This window comes from Nothoprocta perdicaria, unplaced genomic scaffold, assembly GCF_003342845.1.
Source record: "Nothoprocta perdicaria isolate Ctin4 unplaced genomic scaffold, notPer1 scaffold_187, whole genome shotgun sequence".
Classification (NCBI taxonomy): Eukaryota; Metazoa; Chordata; class Aves; order Tinamiformes; family Tinamidae; genus Nothoprocta; species Nothoprocta perdicaria.
This window is the reverse complement of record NW_020455060.1, coordinates 1,006,720-1,020,953: the sequence shown is the minus strand read 5'-3', so window position 1 is coordinate 1,020,953 and position 14,234 is coordinate 1,006,720. Positions and strand designations below refer to the sequence as shown.

Genomic DNA, 14,234 nt, shown 5'->3' with positions numbered 1-14,234 from the left:
TACCCAGCGGCCGCGGCCGGGCGCGCACGGAGCCGCGGGCGGAGCGGGCGCGTCCCCCGCGGCTGGCGCGGAGCGGGCGGCCCCCCTTCCCGCGGGAGCGCGGCCGCTCCCGGCTGCGGAAGCAGCAGGTTTCTCCTCTCCGAGCTCCTGGAAGCTCCCGCCGGTGCCCTCAGCTCCACCACTGCCACCCGCAGCATCAGCTCGCAGTGCCCGTTGCACAGGAGGGTGACGTGGTGTTGCTGAGGTTGCTCAAAAGCCAGGGGAAGGGTTGCCTGGGGGGCAAGCCAGGCTTTCCCTCACTCCTCCAGGACCATGTAGTCCCAGGGGAAAGATTAAAAACCTATCACGGTGATTGATTGTTGCAGACCAGCCATGCATGATTAACCAGCAGAACTCCCTGCCACAAGATTGTGAAAGCAAACAGACCAGTCTCCAGTCTCCAAGATGAGTTAACAGCACATCCCAGACAACATACCATTCCTCAGACCTGATCCTGCATTCACTAATGCCCAGACCCCCTACGAGGACCAGACCTTGCCTGCACATCCTTCAGAGATGACAGTGCTTTATGTCAGCACAGGGCCTCGCATTCGGTGGGCAAGCGCAGATCAGTCAGGGCTGCTACAGCACATTGACACCCAAGGACCTACAGCATCTGCACAGAGGGAAACATGCACCCCGACTGCTGATCAGCCTCCCGAGCACACAGTGTCTTTCAGACAAGGGACCTGCAAGGGGCAGGGCGAAAGCGTGAGCAGATTATTCTGAGGCAGGCCCGGCATCTGAGGAAATCGGAGTCAATTCAGGGCAGGGACAGAGGAGGCGCTCACAGAGGTCAATACGACTGCGTGCGTTGGTGCCTGGCCACTGCTTTGCGTTTCCACTGCATTGCATGCGCTCGCATGTAAATCACGGCGTGCGCGCAGGGGAACGGTACCTGTGCGCACGCCACGCGTTTGCAGAGCTCCTGCCAAACCTCCCATGCACCTCCTGAAGCCAGACTGAACAAAACCCCAGCGCTCACCCACCCCAGCATCCATCAGCGCCCTGGCTGGCGTTCCCTGCCGCGCTGACAGGGATCGATGTGCCGGAGGGCGGCCACAGTCCTGGCTCACCCCTCAGGGAGGTGTTTCCCGGTACAGGCCGGGACAAGCAAGGAGTGCTGGCCAGCACTGAGCTCAGACTCCTGCGATGGGCTCAGCCCCGCATGCTTTGCAGCAAGGAGCAGCAGCAGCAACGCTCAGCACGTTCCCAACCCCTGCGGGATCGGGGCTTTGTTCCATAAAGAATAGGAACTCCCGTCTCCCGGACCATAAATCCAGCGCCTGCCTCTAGGGCCTGCAGGGATTTATGGTTATTACAATTAATCTTGCCAAGGTGTGAGCCATTTATTACCTCCTTCCACAGGTACCTGTTTGACCACAGTCGTCTGGGCAGACTGGACAGGCTTCGATTTCACAGCAAACACTCCCACCCCAGGAAACGTTTCCGTGCCTGCCGCATATCAGCCTGCAGTGCCCAGGCAGATACCTGCCTCTCCAGGGCTGTTAGAGCTGCCCTGTACAGCGCTGGTGCAAGGTTTGTGTCCCCCAGGGATCAGGGGCTCTTTGACATCCCCACATCCAGCTGTCCCGGGAGCCTGTCCATGCGCCAGGCGGGCAGGGGGCTGAGGCCAGACTATGGCCAGGTCACCCCACTCAGGACCAGCCACGTGCTCCATCCCACGCGAGCTTGGACATCATCCTGCAGCAGTGTGACGTGGCCGGTCCGGACCCCCCTCCCGAGCGGGAGTTGGGGCAGTGTCCGTTGTCATTTCACCATTGGTTATAGTGTGACGTGCACACAGACCGGCTGCAAGCCCTGCTGCATGATTTTCACCTGTCTGAGACTGCCCCGGGAGGGGTGAAGGCATGCAGGCTTCCAAGTGCTTATCAGGAGCTTGCATTTTAATCTCATTTTTTATCTCCCCTCCAGAAATGCCCTTCCCCGAATCCTGCTGGAGGTCGGAGCCCTCTGCTCTGGAAGCCCGCTGGTCTGAGCTCAGCTTTGAGCCCCTCCTAATGACGGGTTACCCTTGCGCAGCCGCAGCGCCGGCCCAGCCGCCAGCCAGTGGTCGCCGTGGGCCTATTTGCAGTCGGGAACGCTGTTATTTTGCCTCGCTCTCGAAGAGGGCGCATCAAAGTCAAATCCCAAATGGGCTGGGCTCGAATTAAAATCTCTCCTCCGAAACCAAGGCTAGTTCCAAAAAAAGATCAAGGCTCTATTTGAAATGTAGAAGTCTCCGCTCGACTGCCAGGCGTTTCAGGGACCAGAAGTCAGCACAATCCAGAGGATCCACAATAGCCAGAAGCTTCCTGAGGCATCCTCAGCCCCCGTTGCCCCTGGAGCAGACACCCACTGTACCACTATATCCTAAGCAGGATGACACCCTATGTGCCACCAACGCACCGTGACCCACCACGGGCCATGCCAGGCTCCCATGGAGCTCCCTGCTCCAGGAAGGTGCTGGGAATGCGGCAGAGAAGCCCAAGGATGAGCCCCAGGTTGGAGCTCCATCCTTCTCCTCCATCAGAGGAGCGGACATGGGCTCAGGCAGGTGATGGGCAGCAGCAGCGGGAAGAGAAATTCGATAACGGAGGCTCCGCAGTCCCGCGGATGGAAGCGTAACAAGCTCCCAGAGGCAGGAGCCGAAGCCAGGTGTATCCAGGTTAGCAATAAGAAGCGTGTTTCTAACGGTGGGAATAATTCACTGAGGCACCGCAGGCTGCAATGAGGCTCCCCGATATTGGGCATTTTTAAAATTAGGACTGGAAGGTTTTCCTGAGTTTCTCCAGAAGGATCTGCTCTCCTGGAGGGGGTAATTTAAGGTAGTGCTGTAGATCGGCGGGACTGTTCATTGCTGATCAACTCCTAGGTTTAAAATGAGTCCTAAGACAGGCTCCTTCTCTGCAGGGCAGCTCCCTGCAAGACACCTCTGTCTCCCAGCTCCAGGCCCCGGACACGGTTACTTGGCCCCTAGGCAGCCAAATGCTCCATTTTCAGCAGGATTGACACCACCTCCCCTTGCCTTGCATTGAAGGGCATCAAACAGGCCTCCACAGTGCCCCAGATGCTGTGCAAGGAGCCTCCAAACTAGCTCAGAAGAGAAACATGTCTTAAATATTTGATGTCTTCAAAAATTAGAGAGAAGAAATAGCAGCAGGAGCAAGCTCCGTCCTCCCCACCAGCCCTGCTCTTCCCAGCTGAGCTCTCTCCCAGCATCAGCTGCTGCGAGCGTCTCAGTCCAATTAAGATCTTCCTTCAAGCTCAGGGCAAGGCTGAGCTGCACGTCCCCGCTGTCAGGGCAGGGGGGCTCAGGGCTCCTTGCCCTGTCCCTGGGGGCCCTGTGGTGACAGGGGTCAGGGAGCCCAGTCCTGGTCACAGGATGCTCGGGCGGGAGGGAAGAAGAAGCCGGTCGGGAGCAGGGCACATCTCCCAGGCTATGGCAATGGCAGAGTCCCGCTTCTGACCCGGATCTGGCTCTGCTCTTGGAGAGAAGCTGTTCGGCAACAAGCCAAGAGCTGCCAGAAGCTTCCCAGGGTCACAGCAGAACACGGAGATCTGCCCACGGCTCCTCCCGGCCTGGGATGGGCAGCGTTCCCGTTCCCATGCCCGGCTGGGTTGCACCGACGGAGCTATGGAAGGGGAGCAGGAACAGCCCGGCCGGTGCTTTTCAGCTCTCCTCGCAGGGCCCGTAGGTTTCCAGGTGCTCCCCATTCCCACAAGGCCACATCCCCGCTGATCCAGCCACCCGCTGCCCTGGGAGGAGGGCTCCAGAGCAGCGTGCGCAGGGATTCCCAAAGCCGCACGGCGGGCGGAACGGCTGCTGCTGCTCCCGCCCTCGCGGCCCGTCTCCGGTTCGGGGCTCACGGGCACAAACCCTCTCCTGGAGCATCGCCTGGGGGCAGGATTTCAGCGTACACACATGCAAACCCCCAAACCTCAGCACGGAGACGAGCACACAGCCCCGTGTGCGGGCTCCGCATCGCTGGCATGAGCCCATCCATAACCCCGAGTCCCGCTGGGGGGAAGGACTTGGACAAACCTCCGTGTCTTCCACGGTGCCGGGACAGCCGGGTCCTGCTCACCCGGAGGGTTTGGCGGTGGCAGCTCCGCTTTGGCGGCGCCGAATAAAGGTGTGAGTTTGGGGTGGGCAGCGGCGGGCACCGCGCCAGCCCCGCGCCACGGCCCGGCCACCCTGGATGAAACGCCGCCCTCCAGACCCCGGGGCTCATGGAAAAATCAGGAGATTAAAAATGCAAGCGGGAGCGCTGGCTCGTTTTAACATGGTTTCTTAACATTTAAAGGCCGCCTTCCTGAGCGTTTCTCAATTACAGTGGCTGGAGACCAGGTGGGCTCATTAGGAACCAGATCCAAGACTCACAGTTAATCACATGTCTCCAGAAAATGATGTTTTAAAGGATCCCAGGCTAAATACCAGCCGGCTGGCAGCCCCGGAGCTGGACGCAGAGCTCTGCACCTTCTCTGGGACATCTGCAATGAGCATCTCCAAACACCCGGGAACAAACTGCCCCCAGCATTTGGTGCTCAGATAAGGGGCTGTCCGGATCCAAGGAGCATAGAAGGACCCCAGCTCACTGTTTAGGGACAAACACCAAAGCCACTTTCTCCATTTGCTCTTACCAAGACCCCGTGTCCCCACCGCGGAGCCCCTGGGGTCCCCATAGCCCCTCCACTAATGCCCTGCAGCCACACGGAGCTGGGGCTCTCCGGCATCTCCACCCCGGCTTCCCGCACCACGGGCTTCAGGTGCAGCGCTGATTGCCAGCACGACAAGATCAGGTGGTAAATAATGGATAATAATAGTAGAAATAGTAAATAATGTATTTACGGGCTTGCATAATGAATGCCAGCGAGCACGGGCTGCGAGGGCCAGCAGAGCCGGCTGCTGAAGCGGGGACGGGGATGGGGTGCGAGCAGGGACCAGGAGCAGAGGCCACCAACGCCCTTAGCAGAACCTCCGAGCCAACTGCTCTGTGCATGTGGGCAAAACAGCCCGGCTGGACCCGGGGAAGAGGCTGCAAGGGGCCCTCCACACCCTGCAAGCTGCCCAGGACACCGGAGCATCCCAAAGGAGCATCCCCGTGCTCCGCGCCACGGCAGCAGCTCCTGCCCCAATCCTACCACATCACAATGTCCTCTAAGACTTCGGAGCCCAACTCCCAGCTCAACCACTGCAGCAAAATTCCACTCCAGGGATGTCCCCGTGGCCCCTGCCTCAGTTTCCCCATGCACCCAGGCCCGTGGTCTCCAGTGCTGGGAAATGCAGCTGGGATGCAGGCGGAATGCCGGAGAGCTGGAGCGGGATGGAGCCTCATCCTCTGCAAGCAGCTTGCGCAGCCCGTGCCGGTGCTGTGAGCGAGCTGGGGGAGAGATCTGTCTTCCTGACTGCGAGATAAAACGGCTACATTTCAGATAATTCCAGATAGTAAATTTTTTGAGTCCCTATAAGCTAAAATCAATATTGGCACAACTGTGCGTCATTAAAAACTAAATGAACATGACAAAGCCAAACTGCTGCCTATTAAACAAATGAGTTTTCTATCCACACAGGCACAGCGGGTTATTAAATTCTTTATTACAGGAGCATTGCTTTTTATAAAGGGGGTAGGGGGGACATGTCTCCCCACAAGGTGCTGGAGCAGGCGGGGGCCCGACCGTCTTGGCTGTCTTGCAACAGGGACTCATGGGGTGCTGCCCCGAGCCCAGTCCCGGTCCTGGTCCTAGGAATGGTTCCTGGTCCTGAAATGCAATGCGGTGGGAATGCCATGGCTCTGGTCCCAAGCGGCCACTTCCCAGATCAGCTGTCATCAGTCTGCATGGCAGGAAGGTGGCACAAGGCCTTTCCAGGCCCAATCCCAGTGTTTCTGCCCCAATCCCAGGTGATGTTGGCTGATGCTGCAAGGAGGGACACAGCCTGGACAAGCAATGCCATCGCGATCCCTGGGGACGTTGTCCCCCTGCAGCCTAAGAGGGCTCAGAGTCCTGCAGGACCCTGGTGACAAGAGCCATTCCCATCGCCACGGCAAGTCGGGAATGCCGGACAGGGCCTGTCCCCGCTCCTTCCCCCACTGTCCCTTCAGACAGCAGCCGGCTGCCTGTCCCCATGTCACAAAATACGTGTCCTGGTTGTGTCCAAGCTCTCCTTGCTCCGCGGGACCTATAAATATTAATAAGTGCCAGCCGAGTTACGGGAGTCAGGGCTAGGAGGATAGAGGGAAGTGGTGGGGAAGGGGCCGGGCCCCCGGAGCTGGGGCTGAGCGGGAAGCGCCGGGAAAGGTCAGTGCGCTCAGGCGGGCGCCGCGGGCGGCCCGAGCCGCTCCAGCGCGTGCCGGCACTCGGGGACACTGCAGAGCTCCGCCACGTCCCCCTCCTCCAGGACGGGCTCTGGGCAGCGCCCGTGCACCCGTGCACACCCGGCACGAGCGCGGCCGGAGCGCGGGGTCCCCGGCGCGCGGGACACACCACGCGGCACCGCGCCGGGCGCGCGCGCGGCCAGGGCGTGTGCACGCGCCAGGAGAGCCGCTCGGCGCTGATGATGATTAATTGCACCGACACGCGGATTTAATGCCTTCCCCAAACTGCCGGGCGCCGGCTTCACACAAGGGCGGCTGCGCTGATTAATGCTGATGAGCTTCAGGCGCGAGCTCCCCCGGCCGCGCTGGCCGGCTCGGTGGCTGCTGCTCCGTCCCGCTGGCACCTCGCCACCGTGGGGTGGCCACTTGGTCCCCGCAGTGTGACATTCACCTCTGCAAGGAGGAGAAGCGGTTCCAAATGCAAAGGGGCTCGTGAGAAGCCTGGGTGCTGGTGGCTGCTCCTGCGCTGTGATGGATGGCGGCAGCCACCGCGTTCCTTATCTGACGGGGAGCCGGGAAGGAGCCGCTCGCGCAGGGATCCTGCTCGAATCCCATCGCAGCCGGGGAAGTCAATCACACTCCTGTTGCAGCGCGCCGCGCCGGGAGGCAGCCGGCTGCCAGCGCGGGAGCTGCCGGGGGAAGTTTTATGGGGCCTGAATCAATCAGTGGGAATCCCATAAAAGCCGCCGGGTATAAATGTGCTCCTCGGATCGGTTTTGACATGCAATTGTCTTTTCCATTTCGGATGCCATAAAGCTGCGCACACCCGTGTCTATAGGGAGAGCGCCGACGTGCACGGAACGGGGCTGGAAGCGCCCGTGTGCGGGCAGGCAGAGGGACCTGCATGTGGCATCCCCGGGGTGCCAACGCCGGGATGCAGCTCACACGGAGCGAGCTCCGGCCCTGCCAAGTGCACCCAGCGCCAGCGCAGAGCCCACGGACACGGCCGCACCCACAGGAGCTCGGGACACCCGAATCCCCATCGGATGCAGAAGTGCCCGCTGCCAGCACCAGCCCCAGGGATGAGCCCAGGTTCCCACAGCAGTGATACAGGGATCCATTAACCCAAGGTGGAGGCAGGCGATGGGTGACTGGGGATCGATTTGCAAGGCTCTCTCAAAATCTCATTTAAAACGAGGAAAAAAAAAAAGAAGAAAAAAAAAAGAAAAAAAAAAAAAAGACACCTGGAGCGTGCGCGCGGTGCCAGGACACGTCAGCGAGGCAGCCCAGCCTTTCCGCAAGCGGCACAACCAGCCAGCCGCCGTTCAGCCGGCAGAGAGGGCGACTCCTGGGAAAGCTGCCCCCTCCGCAGCCCGTCCCTCCTCCCGGTGGAGACGCGGCGGCTGCCAGCGCGGCAGCGAGCGGCTCGTCCATCATCCCTCCCTGAATCACCCGCCGCGCTCGGCTGCCTGAGCGGCGGGGCCGCAGCGTGGAGAGCAGCTCCGGTGCTTGAATAAAAGCGATGGGAAATTCGGGATGAGAGCCGCCCAAACCGGGCTCCAGCGGCCGCCCCGCGCACGGCTCCGGGGGACTAATATTGTTATTTCCTCTCTGATTAATTCCCCCCGAAAGCGCCACAGCCTCTCTGTGACACCGGGAACTGCGTGCAGGTGCTCGAGGATGACAGGACATCTGTCCTGCTGCACGCGGCTCCCGCCGCATTGCATAATTGCTCGGGAATCAGCAAGCAGCTTGGTGGGTGCTGCAGCAGCAGCTTGGCTGGGGTTACAGCAGTTACCTACACTGCTCGCTTGGTGCTCGCTCCAGCCCTGAGCATCCCACCCTCGTCCCGGTGGAAATGCCTGACGGAGCGGGGAGACCTGCCCTGCATCCTTGGCAGCTGAGTGCACCGCATCCACGTGCAGATGATGCCGGTATCTGACAACGTTTCCACCTGCAAATGGCTCTGTGCATGAGAAGGGCCATTCCCAGCGCTCCGGCCTCGGCTGCCTGGCACGGGCTGCCCGCGCTGCCCCTTGGTGCAGAGGCAGCGCAACCTGCACGCTCTGCACGGGAGGGCTGTAAATCAGCCCCCGGGGGCACTCCAGTGCATGGAGACGCGGAGCAGCTCCCTGGATGCAGGGGTGTCCGTGCAGCCTTCCCAACCAGACGCTTCCCAAATGCGGCTTTCGCGCGCGGAGGCTGCAGGGCCGGGCACGGCGGCAGCGCGCGAGCCAAGAGGCGCCCATGCCAGCCTGGCGGCCCCGCCAGCCCGCGCTCCTGCCCATTCACTTCCTTAATTAAGTGCTCAGGCGGCTGGCGCCTGCCGGTGCCCGCTGGAACAGGCAGCACTGCAGCCCATGGCACTGAGCGCGTCCACTCCGTGCCACCCTTCCCGCCAGGGACGGACGGGAAGAGGGAGCTGCGGCTGTGCAGGAGTGAGTGCCCCGGGGCTCCCATCCTGTCAGGCTGCTTGGACGCACCTGGGAGCATTTGTGCACCTGGAGCCGAGCGGGCACCTGGAATGGAGCAGACAGGAGGTGCCCTTGGGCAAGGAGTCTGAAACGGGCCACCCTGTCCCCGTCCATGGGGCTGGAGGTGCAGGATGCAACCGGAGCCGCCCAGGGCAGCCGGAGGCGAGGGGAGCGCGGGGCGCTCCGGAGCTCCCGCCAAGCCGGCTCGCGCAGCGCGGCCGCATCCCGCGGCTCCCGGCGCTCCCGCGGCGCAGAGCGGGAACAAGCGGCTGCTGAATAATTGAATCCCTCAAATCGCTCCCTTTTCCCCGCGGTTTCGGCGCGCGCTTGTCACCGTGCCGTCAGGCAGCCACTTTGCTTTCCCCTCACTTATTCATGAGCGGGACTGTCACGGTGCTCCCGGCGGAGCGGGGCCCCGCGCTGCCGGCCCTGCAGCACCCAGGGCCCCAGGCGTGGTGGCTTGGCGCAGAGCCCGCGTCTTGGGGACATTTGGGGACACGGGAGGGACATTCCAGCTCTGTGTTGCTGCACACGCGTCCTGTGGCCGATCCAACAGGACGCCCCTTTCTGGCTCCCCATGCCAGAGAGCTCCAGTGGCCAGAGCTGCCCTGGGGCAGGATAGGGACAGGGACAAGGATGGGAACAAGGACAGGGATGGCGGACACATGTGTCCAGTGCCAGCTGCCAGGTTTGGGGCAGCAGGACTGAGAAACTGGGGAAAAACTGAGGGATTCGGGTCTGCCCGGCTCCCGTCACTCCAGGCTGCTTGCACAGGGCTCCTCCTCTCCTCCCCCTTTTCCATGTTCCAGGCTGTAAATCTGGGAACGAAGCAGCGCTTCCGAGTGGGGTGGGGGCGGCGTTGGCGGCTGGCAGGCGCCGAGCGTGGCGCGAGGCCGTGCCAGAGCCGGAGCGCAGCCGTGGAAAACGCCTGGCAGGCTGTGGAAAACGCCTGGCAGCGGTGGCGGGAGCGCGAGCCGAGCCCGGCCCCACGTGTCCCTGCACCGCGGTGCCCGCGGCCGTATCCAAACTGGGAGGCTTGGCTGGGAACGGAGGCAGCCGGGATGGCAGCAGGGATGGTGCCAAGGTGGGAGCTGCCACGTCACTGCAAGGCGCATGGCAGGGAGCAGATCCCGCAGGAGCAGATCCCTTGGAAGCAGATCCCATGGCAGCAGATCCCGTGGGAGCAACAAGCAGCACCGCAGCTGCTGCAGCAGCATCCTTGCTGGGGCAGCTGCGGAGCCCTGGCACAGCGGGATGCAGGGATGTGGGATGCGGGATGCGCAGCTTGCACAGGGAGCGCTGCCGGCCAGCGCGGGGACGCAGCGGCAGGAGGGAGGTGACAGCAAATGCCACCACTTGCCAGCAGCAGCGGCATCCATCAGCGGCTCTGGGGCCCGGGGCGGGCGGCGCGTTCCCTGTTCACGGACGTGGCAGCGCCGGGGCCGGCCGGGCCACCCCGCTCCCGCGGTGGCAGCTCAAGGTGAGCGGCAAGGACAGGCATGGGCAAACCTGGCGGTCGCCATGGTTACCCTGCCGCTTCCCCCGCGCGGTGACACAAGCGCACGGCACCGGCACCGGCACCGGCACCGCGGTCCTGCCTGGGCCCCGGTGCAGCCGCGGGAAGCGGCGGACGCGGGATGCCCGGAGTGCCCATGGGGACATCCTTGTGGCACATCCATGAGCATCCCACTCCATTCCGGAGGCTGCCACCCCTCCCTGGCTTTCCTGTGGTGCCCAAGGAGCAGCCGCATCCCTCGGGTCCCATTTTTTGGGAATCTGAGGCCTGGAGCTCCCCTGGCAAGACCCGGACACAACACGGGACCCGGTGCCAGCCCGGAGCGCCGGGCATTGCCCGCTCCGCATGGAGCCCAACCCCGGCCCGGGGAGCGCGGAGCAGAAAAGGGAGCTTTTGGCGAGGGGGGGACGAAGTTCAATGAGATTTGTAAAGGGCACAATTTACAAAATCCATCACATATTTTACTAGGCTGGGATTTACGGATTAGCCTGTAATACTTAGGTGGCTTTTTGTAATAAAACCCTGAGCTGCACAGCCCTGGGAAAGTGAGAAGGTGGGAGCCGGCGCCTCTCCATCCCACACTCATTTTCCCAGCATTTCTCCCTCTATTTTTTTTTTCCTTGATCTTGGCAAACCCGTTAATCTGGGCTTTATCTGCCCATGGAGGAGGCCTGAGCTCTTTATTGGATTTTTGTCAAGAATAAATGATTTTGCTCGGGATATTGCGGAAACGTTTTCCGTGCCTTCAGAGGAACCTGCACCGGGCTCGGCTCACCAGTTTGTGCGGCATCTCCTGGCCTGGAATTTCCAGCAGGATGTGGCCACATTCCCAGCAGCACGTCCAGCTCCGGCTCCCAGTAGCCACATTTGGCTCCCCAAAAAGGGACTGGAGTGAAGGGGGGCTCCTTGGGCGCTTTCCTGCTCTGCAAGGCCATAGGAGCCGGGCTGGGAATGGGCGTCAGCAGCACCTGAGAGGCACCAAACGAGCGCATGGGGTTTGTGGAGCCTCCTCATGAAGCAAATCCCTTGGGAATGGAAACCCTTTGGCTGTCAGGGTGCATGGGAAGCCTGCAGCAAATGCCGTGGCCATGAAGGGAGGTCTGGATGCCTGGGATGCACCGTGCTCCGGCCACACTGTGCCCCGCGACCCAGGAGCGGCGCAGTAAGGACATATAATATGTATTATTTTCTAGTATTATTTTCTATCAACCGCTTGCACTGCTTTAAATCAGCCGGGATGCCCTCGCGCGGGACATGGAGAGCCGCGTGGAGCTGGAAGCTCTGCAGTGTGCTGCCGGTGCAGGAGAGTGTGGAGGGAGAGGCGAGCGTCACCCCACTAATGACGCACGAGGCTCCCCAGCTCCTAAGTAATTAATACTTAGGGCAGCACCGGCACGTGCAGAGCAGGGCAGCGCCCCTGTGCCCTGCTCGCCCGCCTGCCCCTTTGCTCCTCTGTGTCCCAATTACCCCGCTGTGCGCGGCTCCACCTCGGAGCTGCTCACGGAGAGTTTCTGCACCTTGGAAAGTGGGTCAGGAGCAGTGGCGAGGCGGCTCAGGATCAGGCGGATCCAGTCTTGGATGTGCTCGGGACACTCGTGCTGGCTGCCAGGTAGAGCACGGATGCACACTTCATGTGAGCTATGCATGGGTGCACGTGCCATGCATGGGCGCATGCTCGGTGCATGGGTGCACGTGTTGAGCATGGGCGCATGCTCGGTGCATGGGTGCACATGCCGTGCATGGGTGCATGCTCGGTGCATGTGCCGTGCATGGGTGCCTGTGCCACCCATGGGTGCCCCAACCACAGGCCGGTGCCCCTGATGCGCAAGGGCACAGGGACAGGCCCTCTGGAGCGCGCACCGTGTGCGCAGACACGAAGGGTTTATCACAGCGGGACACTTGCTAATTGCAGAGCTGCCTTCCAGCTGAGCTCAGGAGGCAGCACCCGGTCATTAGAGGTCAGTGGGGGGAAAAATAGGGAAAGAAAGGAAGAAAAGGGAGCGCGATGGCCCTGCTCGTGCCCAGGCACCGAGCGCGGGGACCGCTGCGGTTGTTGGAGCTGGCCACGTGCAGGGCCCGGCGGCGTCTCCTCTTCCTCGCAGCCGCTCCGGGCCCCCGTCCCCTTCCGTATGCGGGAAAAGGTCACACTTCAGCTCCGGTGAAGGAGCGAGGAGCAGAGCAGCGTGAACGGCGCCAGCCCCAGGTTTGCCCGAGACATTCCTGTGCTTTGCAAGGAAATGAGCAGCGCGCGGCTCGCTCGTTGCCTGGCTCAGGAGTCCCGTGCACGCAGCTGCGGCGGCTCAGAATTTCCACTGCAATTGCAAAGGTTTTCCAGAAAAAAACAGGCAGGGGTTGGGAAGAACAAATAGGCCCAGGCGGCTCCGGAGCCGGCAGGACACGGTGCCATCCTTATGGCATCTTCCCGATATCCTCACAGTGTCCCCCTAGCATCTTCCTGGTCTCTTCCTGGCCTCCTCTCCACATCTTCCCAGCATCCTCCCAGTATCCTCCCAGCATAATTCCAGTATCATCCCAGCGTCATTCCAGCATCATCCCAGCATCATCCCAGTGCCCTCCTGCTGCTTCCCAGCCCCTGCAGCTCTCCACGCTGCCACAGGACGAGTGTCCCCAGCTTTCCCAAGCCCTGGAGCAGCTGCGGGGGGACAGGGACGAGGATGGGGACAGGGACGAGGATGGGGACAGGGATGAGGATGGGGACAGGGATGGTCCGGGCGGCTGGACTAATTTCACAACCACAGGAGGAAAATTAGGCCAAAGCTGGGCCCGCGCCCGCTCGCTCCCACTCCCTCCCTCCCTCCAAGTGATCATCGCCCTCATTAAAAAGCGACTAATTATTATTCTGGCTCATTAGCAATTATAAATCTCCAGCTCTGGTACTTCATTAAAAAAATGACAAGTTAGCACTTAATTATGTTCCCCGCAGCCGGTCGGGTGCCAGCGTTAACCCTCCCCGTGCCGCCGCCGCGAGCGCCCGCGCCAGCCCCACGCTCCGGCTCCCCAAGGCTCCTCGCTTCCACGGGCAGATCCCTGGCACACCCTGCCCGCAGCGAGACCCTAAATCCCCCCGGAAGGTGGGACAACTTCCAGCTGCAGGACGTCCATAAATATATTAATTATAATCCCTGTATCGCTTCTCCATCATGCATTATTCCCGTGGTTATCTCCCGGTGTGTTCGCGGAGCCGACACGGCCGCTCGGCATCACTCCCATGATGCAGAATCCGGCCCATATCGGCACTTACGGCACCATCCTGCTCCGCACCGGGCATCCCCCGGGATGCAGCCGGGATGCCCTGAGGCCCAGGCTCGGCGAGTGCAGGGAAGGAGCGGCGGGAATACGCTCCAGCCGGCTCTAAATTGCTCCGGTTAAATTATGCATTAGCTTTTTAAAGAGCCGTTTAAGCTTGGAGCAAGATTTTTATTTATTGATTTACTTATTCTCGCAGCGCCCGGTGCCACCTCAGGCTGTCCCATCTCCTCGCAGGTGGAGGCGCGCAGTGGGAAGCGATTCCAGCTGCAGCCGAGCCGCGGGAAGCGGCTCTGCCCTTGGCGCGGGCGGCCGCCTGACCCACGGGCACTTGTCACCCGCACTCGGCGGTGTCACCATCACCCTCGCGGTGACAACCGCCGCCGTGCAGCCTGCGGCGGAGCATCTGCACGGATTGATAAGGGGGGAAGCAACAGGGACGGGGACATTGCCATGGTCCAGGAGTCCCCAATTCCCGCAGCCTGCGGGAGAAGCCTTGGGGAGCGCTCACCCCCAGATCCCGCTCCAGCCCCATTGCCGGGGCAAAGGGAATGGGAATGAGTGGAATCTGGGAGTGGGATGTGGAGTGGGCAGGGCTGCGCTCCGCGGGAAGCTGCACGG

At 61.7% G+C, this 14,234-nt stretch overlaps 1 protein-coding gene across 1 annotated transcript in view; it reads right to left on the bottom strand.

The window, feature by feature from the left end:
• Nucleotides 1-11,992, bottom strand: part of SDK2 (sidekick cell adhesion molecule 2) — a 46,329-nt gene extending 34,337 nt beyond the window's left edge. The window contains exon 1 of the mRNA XM_026036861.1: nt 11,814-11,992. Within this exon, the coding sequence (XP_025892646.1) occupies nt 11,814-11,992 (179 nt within the window). The remainder of the gene's footprint in view (nt 1-11,813) is intronic.
• Nucleotides 11,993-14,234: the final 2,242 nt, after the last annotated feature.